This window comes from Helianthus annuus, chromosome 14 (assembly GCF_002127325.2).
Source record: "Helianthus annuus cultivar XRQ/B chromosome 14, HanXRQr2.0-SUNRISE, whole genome shotgun sequence".
Taxonomy (NCBI): Eukaryota; Viridiplantae; Streptophyta; class Magnoliopsida; order Asterales; family Asteraceae; genus Helianthus; species Helianthus annuus.
The window spans coordinates 139,687,002-139,698,101 of NC_035446.2; the positions used below are offsets into that span (position 1 = coordinate 139,687,002).

The 11,100-nt window shown below is 39.7% G+C and overlaps 2 protein-coding genes across 2 annotated transcripts; both read right to left on the bottom strand.

Moving 5' to 3' along the window:
* Positions 1–1,106: 1,106 nt before the first annotated feature.
* On the bottom strand, positions 1,107–3,702 carry LOC110903956 (ABC transporter B family member 15-like). Its single transcript, XM_022149763.2, has 2 exons — positions 2,758–3,702; positions 1,107–2,665 (listed from the first exon to the last, which is right to left on the bottom strand). The coding sequence occupies exons 1-2, from the start codon at positions 3,634–3,636 to the stop codon at positions 1,280–1,282; spliced, it is 2,265 nt and encodes a 754-aa protein (XP_022005455.1). The 5' UTR covers positions 3,637–3,702; the 3' UTR covers positions 1,107–1,279.
* A 662-nt stretch (positions 3,703–4,364) lies between these two features.
* Positions 4,365–10,142, bottom strand: LOC110903957 (ABC transporter B family member 15-like). The gene is made up of 7 exons (XM_022149764.2): positions 9,912–10,142; positions 9,636–9,690; positions 9,375–9,553; positions 8,837–9,294; positions 7,991–8,531; positions 6,016–6,915; positions 4,365–5,923 (listed from the first exon to the last, which is right to left on the bottom strand). The coding sequence occupies exons 1-7, from the start codon at positions 10,140–10,142 to the stop codon at positions 4,538–4,540; spliced, it is 3,750 nt and encodes a 1,249-aa protein (XP_022005456.1). The 3' UTR covers positions 4,365–4,537.
* Between the last annotated feature and the right edge of the window lie 958 nt (positions 10,143–11,100).

Here is an 11,100-nt window from a genome sequence, read left to right on the forward strand (position 1 = left end):
TACAAAGCAATGACAGATCAAAACCATTAATTTTAAAATTTATTAGGTGTTTTTTTTCTAAATTAGTGTATAGTTATTATTTTTCGTTAAAAAAATCAAACCAACAAGATGGTTTCTGATTACCTTTTATCCACAGCCGTCAACCCAACGAAAGCTGCCCTGAATTAGCATGATGCTGCTTGCTTTTGAGTGCTCCAGCCGTTAGTTCCTCTGGCTGTCGCCTCCCTGCCTCCTTTTTCCCGGCATCGACCCCACCACACTTTCTTTTTCATTTTTCTCCCTTTTAATCTACGAAACTTCAACCGTCCTCCTTTTTTAACTCTTTAGCCCAAACCCAGCATTAACACTAAGCCCACTTGTAGTAGCCCACAAAACACCTATATTATATCTTGTTATCTTTTATATACGTTTGTTGTATCGTTTAAACCTGTGGCTTTTCCTTCACCTATAAAATGTAAAAACAAATCAAAATAATATATTTTCTACTTATATCAATACATTTGTAAAATAAACAATGCAGTATATACATTATGTTTTCTCATGTAAAAAAGCGTTAGTTAAATTAATACAATGATTCAACATCATCTACAAAAAGGGCTGGACACTTTCTAATACATTGATCAAACTCAAAAACAATATCTAACATGTCGTTTTCAATTGTATATACTGAACGAGTTTGTAAAGCTTAGAACGTATCATTATATTTTAGCTATGATTCTGTAAAGAAAACAAGAAATTTTGTATTTTTCTTCGAATGAAGTAATAGAAAATAGAAAGAGTAAAGCAGAACTATAGAAAGATATGTTCATTCGTAAAGTTATAAGTTAGGTTTATGAATTGGGTGAGTGGGTGACTACTATAAACAAGCTCTAAAGCTTTTGCCAACAAAAATCTACACTTAATAAGCTTTAAACTCATACAAATGTTGTTTTGTTTCCAATTAAAATGTTTTCTTTATTTAAAAACATGGTTCTATTTTCTTTATCCGGCACTCTTCGTTTTAACTAGCGAAATAATCTAGTTTATTGGTTCGACGTTCCGACATACAAACACATGTTTAGCACCACTACTCAAAACATCATCTTTGCTAACAATCACGCTAACAATTGAACATTAATGTGAATCTAGATTATTGGATTAAAAGCAAAATATTTACTGGTTACAAATATATCAACTATTTCAAGATCATTTCTGTGTTAAGAAATGACATGCCTAACAAACATATCTTAGTATATACCATCCTTAAGGTTCACAAAAAACCAAACCGACCCACCCAACTTTAGTCAATGGTATGGTTAGAAGCAGGAGTCTTTTGAAGGCTAACCAAGGAGTAGTAAGCGCCAGCCGGTCCTTTCGCTAGCAACGAGCCATGGTTCCCTTTCTCGACCACCTTCCCCTTCTCCAAAACCGCAATTGTGTCACAACTTTGTATGGTACTCAATCGGTGTGCAACCACCACACTCGTCCGCCCAATCATCATTCGCTCAAGCGCTTCTTGCACGACTTTTTCTGATTGACTATCTAGTGCACTAGTGGCTTCATCAAGCAACAAAATCACTGGGTTTTTCAGTATGGCACGTGCTATGGCAATACGTTGTTTTTGTCCTCCAGAGAGCTGAACCCCTCGATCACCGCACTGTGTATCGTAGCCATCTTTCAAAACCGCTATGAAGTCATGTGCATTGGCTGCTTTTGCGGCCTCGATCATCTCGGATTCACCAACTTCCTCAGAAGCCCCGTATAGGATGTTTTCACGTATCGTACCCGCGAATAGTGCAGGCTCTTGGCTGACGAGTGCAATGTATTTCCTTAGAGTTCTTAAATGGTACGACTTTATGTCTCTTCCATCGATTTTGATAACGCCTTTTATTGGATCATAAAAACGCTCGATCAACCCAATTATGGTTGATTTTCCAGATCCACTTTGTCCGACCAATGCTGTAGATTTCCCAGCTTCAATATTAATGGAGAACCCTTTAAAGATCATGATGTCAGGGCGAGCAGGGTATGCAAAGTCCACATCGCGTATCTCTATATGACCTGTAATGATATCGGGCTTCTTACCATCAGGGTCCTCGGGTTCAATCAAGGTGTAACGGTCCAACACCGCAAACACAGACTGCACCGCATCAGACCCTTTGGCTAGATCATTTGTCATGGTCCCAGCATCCGCAATGACCCTTCCAGTGCTCACTAAGATCATAAAAGTCTGAAAAAGCGCTTTCGACCCAAGATGACCATCACTAATCAATTTCCCACCATACCAGAAGTCTAGAGCCCATGTGCAAGCCATAAGACTTTGAGAAAATCCGAGCCCGAATCCAGCATACCACGCTTGCTTGATGCTTTCACGCATCGGTGCTTTTTGGGTCTCTTGGAGCATTTTGAGTATTCGTGCTTGAGACGAAAAGGCTGTGACTGTACGTAGATTCGAGACTGCTTCAGCTGCAAGTTTGCTGCTTTCCTCTTGTGATTTCATGGCTTTTTGTGACATGTTCTTTAACAAAACTCGTTTGCAGTAGAAGCACACAATTATCAAAGGCTGGACCGCTATCATAACCAATGCCAATCTCCATGCAATTACCAACCCCATTGTACACGCAATCGTCACTGCAGAGATTGTTTGAATTAGAAGTGCCATTCGATCACCCACCAATGATCGCACCTACAAAATCATTGTTAACATATAATGAGAAACCTATAATAGGTTTGTTGTTTATTGCTTGCAGTAAAACAAAAATAGCCAATAATCCATACCACATTGGCATCTTTAGCAAGCCTAGAACAAATGGCTCCACTTGAATTTTCATCCTGATCAAACCATCCGATTTCGAAGGTGAGTATCTTTGACAACATTCTTTCTCGGACCCTCTTTGTTAAGCACTCACCCATGGCTGCAAAATTGTAATGCTGAATGATGTTGATTACCATTGAGAAAACAGCCAAACCAACGAAACACAATGCATAAATCATCGTTCTACGCTTGATTTCATCATGATCCGGCAAGAAATACACTGATATCACCGAACCCATTGCAAACGCGTAAAGTGGCTGGACTGCACCGAATAGAATTGCACCCACGCTCCCTAACAGTGCTTGCTTCCATTCAGGAAGATTCAATGCTAAAAGCCTCTTAAAAGATGGAACAGGAAAGTCTTGGTTGACATTTAAGGTAATATTCTCGCCTCCACCGTGGTTTACTGAGCTTGAGGAGCTTGACCGGCTAACTATTGGTTGCCGACGGCTACTTGTGTTTTGGACATCATATGTTGAAGTGACTGATGATGGCCCAAGCAGATAATTAGGATTATGTGGTTCATCTTTTCCTTTGGTTTCCTGGAGGCGAACAAGTGATGTGTAGAGGCCATTATCGTGTTGAATGAGGTAATCATGGGAGCCAGACTCGACCACTTGACCATCCTGAACTACCACTATGATGTCTGCGTTTCGAATGGTTGAGAGACGGTGTGCTATGACGATGGTGGTTCGACCAACGGCTGCTTGATCAAGTGCCTCTTGAACCACTCGTTCTGATTCGGTGTCTAGTGCACTTGTGGCCTCGTCCAAAAGAAGGATACGAGGTGACTTGATTATTGCACGAGCAATTGCGATTCTTTGTTTTTGCCCACCAGACATTTGAACTCCTCTTTCACCAACCTGTTATTTACAAGAAATATAATATAGCTTTTCAGAAGGTGAATCTACCAAGTGAATTAAATTTAATATCCTGTATGAAGTGAAAATGACTTATTATTCTAAGCTTACATGAGGCAAAATTAAATTTAATATCCTGTATGAAGTGAAAATGACTTATTATTCTAAGCTTACATGAGGCAAAAAAACAAAAGAGCAAGCACGCCTAGTTTAAGTTAAAAAGAGTTTACTTGTTTATTATTTAATGTTTTATTTATATATAGTTGAAGTTTATTTTAAAACACTAAAAATTTGTGATAACAAAAAGATCAAACCTAAATTGTTTAATCCATTTTCTTAGTGGTTCATATTTAATAAACTTTCAACTATATACATACAAATGTATTTGTTACGTATATAAAACAATCAAACTGATTTATTCATATTTTTTTAAACTTTTGAGCATTTACCCTACAAATGTGTAATGTATAGTTAATATAACATACACATGACTTCCACGTATTAGCCCGTTTGCGGTATACACATATAATGTATATATGTGTGGACGCTCGGGGGGGGCAAAAGTGAAAGTGCACTAATTTTAACGTTATTTTACTAATTTCGTGAAAATAACGAAATAATCTAGTTTATTGGTTCGACGTTCCGACATACAAACACATGTTTAGCACCACTACTCAAAACATCATCTTTGCTAACAATCACGCTAACAATTGAACATTAATGTGAATCTAGATTATTGGATTAAAAGCAAAATATTTACTGGTTACAAATATATCAACTATTTCAAGATCATTTCTGTGTTAAGAAATGACATGCCTAACAAACATATCTTAGTATATACCATCCTTAAGGTTCACAAAAAACCAAACCGACCCACCCAACTTTAGTCAATGGTATGGTTAGAAGCAGGAGTCTTTTGAAGGCTAACCAAGGAGTAGTAAGCGCCAGCCGGTCCTTTCGCTAGCAACGAGCCATGGTTCCCTTTCTCGACCACCTTCCCCTTCTCCAAAACCGCAATTGTGTCACAACTTTGTATGGTACTCAATCGGTGTGCAACCACCACACTCGTCCGCCCAATCATCATTCGCTCAAGCGCTTCTTGCACGACTTTTTCTGATTGACTATCTAGTGCACTAGTGGCTTCATCAAGCAACAAAATCACTGGGTTTTTCAGTATGGCACGTGCTATGGCAATACGTTGTTTTTGTCCTCCAGAGAGCTGAACCCCTCGATCACCGCACTGTGTATCGTAGCCATCTTTCAAAACCGCTATGAAGTCATGTGCATTGGCTGCTTTTGCGGCCTCGATCATCTCGGATTCACCAACTTCCTCAGAAGCCCCGTATAGGATGTTTTCACGTATCGTACCCGCGAATAGTGCAGGCTCTTGGCTGACGAGTGCAATGTATTTCCTTAGAGTTCTTAAATGGTACGACTTTATGTCTCTTCCATCGATTTTGATAACGCCTTTTATTGGATCATAAAAACGCTCGATCAACCCAATTATGGTTGATTTTCCAGATCCACTTTGTCCGACCAATGCTGTAGATTTCCCAGCTTCAATATTAATGGAGAACCCTTTAAAGATCATGATGTCAGGGCGAGCAGGGTATGCAAAGTCCACATCGCGTATCTCTATATGACCTGTAATGATATCGGGCTTCTTACCATCAGGGTCCTCGGGTTCAATCAAGGTGTAACGGTCCAACACCGCAAACACAGACTGCACCGCATCAGACCCTTTGGCTAGATCATTTGTCATGGTCCCAGCATCCGCAATGACCCTTCCAGTGCTCACTAAGATCATAAAAGTCTGAAAAAGCGCTTTCGACCCAAGATGACCATCACTAATCAATTTCCCACCATACCAGAAGTCTAGAGCCCATGTGCAAGCCATAAGACTTTGAGAAAATCCGAGCCCGAATCCAGCATACCACGCTTGCTTGATGCTTTCACGCATCGGTGCTTTTTGGGTCTCTTGGAGCATTTTGAGTATTCGTGCTTGAGACGAAAAGGCTGTGACTGTACGTAGATTCGAGACTGCTTCAGCTGCAAGTTTGCTGCTTTCCTCTTGTGATTTCATGGCTTTTTGTGACATGTTCTTTAACAAAACTCGTTTGCAGTAGAAGCACACAATTATCAAAGGCTGGACCGCTATCATAACCAATGCCAATCTCCATGCAATTACCAACCCCATTGTACACGCAATCGTCACTGCAGAGATTGTTTGAATTAGAAGTGCCATTCGATCACCCACCAATGATCGCACCTACAAAATCATTGTTAACATATAATGAGAAACCTATAATAGGTTTGTTGTTTATTGCTTGCAGTAAAACAAAAATAGCCAATAATCCATACCACATTGGCATCTTTAGCAAGCCTAGAACAAATGGCTCCACTTGAATTTTCATCCTGATCAAACCATCCGATTTCGAAGGTGAGTATCTTTGACAACATTCTTTCTCGGACCCTCTTTGTTAAGCACTCACCCATGGCTGCAAAATTGTAATGCTGAATGATGTTGATTACCATTGAGAAAACAGCCAAACCAACGAAACACAATGCATAAATCATCGTTCTACGCTTGATTTCATCATGATCCGGCAAGAAATACACTGATATCACCGAACCCATTGCAAACGCGTAAAGTGGCTGGACTGCACCGAATAGAATTGCACCCACGCTCCCTAACAGTGCTTGCTTCCATTCAGGAAGATTCAATGCTAAAAGCCTCTTAAAAGATGGAACAGGAAAGTCTTGGTTGACATTTAAGGTAATATTCTCGCCTCCACCGTGGTTTACTGAGCTTGAGGAGCTTGACCGGCTAACTATTGGTTGCCGACGGCTACTTGTGTTTTGGACATCATATGTTGAAGTGACTGATGATGGCCCAAGCAGATAATTAGGATTATGTGGTTCATCTTTTCCTTTGGTTTCCTGGAGGCGAACAAGTGATGTGTAGAGGCCATTATCGTGTTGAATGAGGTAATCATGGGAGCCAGACTCGACCACTTGACCATCCTGAACTACCACTATGATGTCTGCGTTTCGAATGGTTGAGAGACGGTGTGCTATGACGATGGTGGTTCGACCAACGGCTGCTTGATCAAGTGCCTCTTGAACCACTCGTTCTGATTCGGTGTCTAGTGCACTTGTGGCCTCGTCCAAAAGAAGGATACGAGGTGACTTGATTATTGCACGAGCAATTGCGATTCTTTGTTTTTGCCCACCAGACATTTGAACTCCTCTTTCACCAACCTGTTATTTACAAGAAATATAATATAGCTTTTCAGAAGGTGAATCTACCAAGTGAATTAAATTTAATATCCTGTATGAAGTGAAAATGACTTATTATTCTAAGCTTACATGAGGCAAAATTAAATTTAATATCCTGTATGAAGTGAAAATGACTTATTATTCTAAGCTTACATGAGGCAAAAAAACAAAAGAGCAAGCACGCCTAGTTTAAGTTAAAAAGAGTTTACTTGTTTATTATTTAATGTTTTATTTATATATAGTTGAAGTTTATTTTAAAACACTAAAAATTTGTGATAACAAAAAGATCAAACCTAAATTGTTTAATCCATTTTCTTAGTGGTTCATATTTAATAAACTTTCAACTATATACATACAAATGTATTTGTTACGTATATAAAACAATCAAACTGATTTATTCATATTTTTTTAAACTTTTGAGCATTTACCCTACAAATGTGTAATGTATAGTTAATATAACATACACATGACTTCCACGTATTAGCCCGTTTGCGGTATACACATATAATGTATATATGTGTGGACGCTCGGGGGGGGCAAAAGTGAAAGTGCACTAATTTTAACGTTATTTTTCATAAACCCTGGGCTTATAGCTCAGTGGTTATGGAAATGAGGGAAGACTTTTGACCGAAAGGTCTCAAGTTCGATTCCTGATCCACCCGGGTTTTACCGGCTTTGCATTGTCGTGCCCTCGGGCGGGTGCAGGGTCGGGTTTTCCCCGGAACTGGTGGCATGGTGGGCTAGGGGCTCCGTGCGTGCAGGTTGGGCTGCCGCGGGCTACCTTTCGGCCAATGGGTGCCGCGTACGGAGTACCCGGCGATTCTTATGTTGGACGTTCAAAAAAAAAAGTACTTATTTTCATCGGGAGAATGCATCTTCCACTTCCACAAGGGAGGGAGAAGCTTCCTAGAAACTAACATCTTTGATCTTCCTAGTGCTTGTGTATCTTTAACCGATTTATTCATTTTAATATTAGAAAAGAAACAACAAACATGTTTACCCATGAATTTTTTGTTACCTAATAGTAAAAAAGTTATAAATTAAAATTGTTTTGTACCTGGGTGTCATAGGCTTGGGGTAACTGAGAGATGAAGTTATACGCATTTGAAGCTTTTGCGGCTTCGATGACTTCTTCCATGGTGGCATCTTCCTTGCCGAAAAGTATGTTCTCCTTTATCGTGGTGGCGAATAGAGCAGGCTCTTGACTCACCAACCCCATTTGCGATCTTAGCCATTTTAGTTGAAGCTTATCAATCCTCACCCCATCCACACAAATTTCTCCTCCTTGAGGATCATAAAACCTCTGCAGCAATGCGATCACCGTCGATTTACCAGATCCACTCCCACCCACCAACGCCACGGTCCTCCCCGCGGGCACCTTTAAGTTGAAGTCTTTGAATATCAAAGATTCTGGCCTTGACGGGTACGCAAACTTAACGTTCTTGAATTCCACTCTCCCGGATACCTCTTCTAATACGTCCCCTTCCATGTTGTCTGAATCGATTTCCGGGACTCTTATGATGACTTCTCTTATACGTTCGCTCGCTGCCATTGCATCCGAGAAGTACTTCAAGTTGGACAAACCAGAACCTAATGATCTGTCATCATTAGATTTATCAAGATTCTTCAAACAAATCACTAAAATTATAAAAACAAGATATATACACAAGTGTAATGTAAACAATCAATAAAAAAATTTAAATGAGCTATCATCTCAATTAGAAAAATATAAGTCAAATACCACCATCATCAGGAGTTTGTTTCACATGATAATAAATGTATCTTATTGATAGAAAGTTAGAAACTACTCTTTCAAAATCTAAAATCCCAAATTAGGTGGAGTGCAAAATATAGACAAGTTGTTGGAAGAAATGCCAAAAAAAAAAAAAAAAAAAAAACTTACAGTCCGCCGACAGCGATAGCAGCTCCAACAGCAAATACAGTGCCACCACTAGCACCATGGTACATCACCAACCTACTACCATACCAACATAAGAACGACCACACCGCGAAAACAACACCGTTACTACCAATAGCCACACCTTTAGCCATCCCTTGCTTTAACCCCAATTTAACAGTGCCTTCTAAAGCAGCAGAATACTCCAATAAAGTCTTGTTTTCTCCAACAAAAGAATAAACTGTCCGAACCGAAGAAATCGCCTGTTCTGCCACAGTACCAGCCTTATTATACTCCTCCCTGATCTTTCTTGACAAGTTCATCAAAACCCTTCCATATATCAAACCAGGTATAACTAAAATTATAATAAACGGCAGCCCGACAATCGCTAGCCTCCATAGTAATATAAATGCGACGATATATGCCCCACCAAACATCGACGTATTCATCAAAAACATAGGCACCTGCGTTTTTTTATTCGCATGTTAAAATTTAAAAGTTGAAACTACTGATAAAACTAGTTATCTGTTAAAACGTGATGTACCTTTTCACTTATGACTTCCTGAATCACGAGACTATCACTCGAAACACTGGTGATTATCTCTGCTGTGCTTGTGACATTTAAATCAAAATATGCAACTTCTTGCCTTAATACTGCTTTTAAATAGGTTGACCTTAATCTTGATGCTTGTCTCTCTGCTGTTCTTGCCCAGCAATACCCCTCTGCAATTAAATTTTTATAATCATAGGAAAATGTCAGAAAAAAAAAAAGATGAAAAATGAGTTCGAAAACAGAGAAATATACCGAGAAAACATGCGACCCAAATTCCAATAGCCATGTAGCAAAGATTTACAGCACTCTGAAAACACGAGGTTAAAACCCAGTTAGATTTTTAAATCTTATTATATATATTTTTAGAACGACAAACTCACACGTCCACTAAATCTACTCCTAAATACAGACTTAAAGCCGTATGGTAGTTGTTATCAAATATGATCAACTTAACTAGCCTTTGACTGTTAAAATAACATGATTGTATAAGTATGTTTGTATGTATGTATGTATGTATGTAATATTGACCTCGTTGATTTTGTCGGTGAAGACATCCATGGAGAACGAAGAAGAGTCTCCGATATTGTTCATGATGGTGCTGGTGATAAGTAACATCGTAGGCATCGAAATTCCATCGCCGATGGCACCTAAAAGGCCCAGAGTCATTAGAAACATGTCGGCCCAGTCGGCGTGCATGAAAATCGATCGGAATGATCCATTGCTGGCCTTCTTGTTCTTCTTTGTATTCTGTTTGCTCATACTAGCACAAGAGAATTATGAGGGAATTTGGAGTTTTAAGGTAAGGTGGGAGGGGTGATATCTTGCTATTTATATGTGTCAAGTGTACTAGGAAATGGATAATTATATTGGCATGTGAAGGGCTGTAGGTGTGGCTATTCAATTGACTGATATAATAGATTTGACTTTCATTCTTTTCTTTTAAAATAGTACTATTTTGCAAATAAAATACTTGCACCAAGTAGTTCGTCACTAATGACGACTAATAGCCAAGGTATCGCCAACTAATAATATAAATTTCATGAGTATGACATTTAATTTAGAGGTATAGAGCATTCACTATTAGAAAGTATAAACTTAATTATGTGATGTATGTTATTAATATTCGGATGATTTAAACTTATGTATATGTGAAGGGGTATGGTCCCAAAAAGTCGCGCAAACCTCAGATCAGGTTGCGCGTGAGACCATACTCCTTAACACAACAAGGTGTTAACAACAACCTTGCGCGGCCTACATCGCTCTACGATTACCCCGCGCGAGGGAATGCACACAACAAACCCAGATATCAGCACTTAACATAAAAACAATGGAAGAAATGAGCCACTAGGTAAAGAAGCGCGTGGCTACCTACAGTGGTACACAAGGTACAAGTGGCAGTAAAAGGAGCCAATGAGCGTCTAGCAGGCTCTGGTCAATCGTGCGCCACGATCGCCTGACGAGAAGTACACAAGGACGCCTACATGGCACCAATCAGAGGACGGAGACAACTGTCCCACGATCTCCACTCGTCTGCTGATGACAGAGGGACAACAAGGCCGACAACAATGACACGTGGCTCCAATCTAGGTGCGCCAACACCGACGAGCATCTAGAAGCCACTAAGCAGTCGAGGCCAGCGAGGCAAAGAGCATATTCGTTGTTGTCCGTTTCTGGCCCAAGGCCCATCAGCCCACAACCTCTTACACCTCTCCGGCTA

Excerpts from the sequence above, each read along its gene's own strand:
- LOC110903956 (XM_022149763.2), bottom strand. The coding sequence starts at position 3,636 with ATGTCTGGTGGGCAAAAACAAAGAATCGCAATTGCTCGTGCAATAATC. Across the intron at positions 2,666-2,757 it reads TTGCTAAAGATGCCAATGTG|GTGCGATCATTGGTGGGTGA; the intron begins GTATGGATTATT and ends ATGATTTTGTAG.
- LOC110903957 (XM_022149764.2), bottom strand. The coding sequence starts at position 10,142 with ATGAGCAAACAGAATACAAAGAAGAACAAGAAGGCCAGCAATGGATCA. Across the intron at positions 6,916-7,990 it reads CCCAAGCCTATGACACCCAG|GTTGGTGAAAGAGGAGTTCA; the intron begins GTACAAAACAAT and ends TGTAAATAACAG. Across the intron at positions 5,924-6,015 it reads TTGCTAAAGATGCCAATGTG|GTGCGATCATTGGTGGGTGA; the intron begins GTATGGATTATT and ends ATGATTTTGTAG.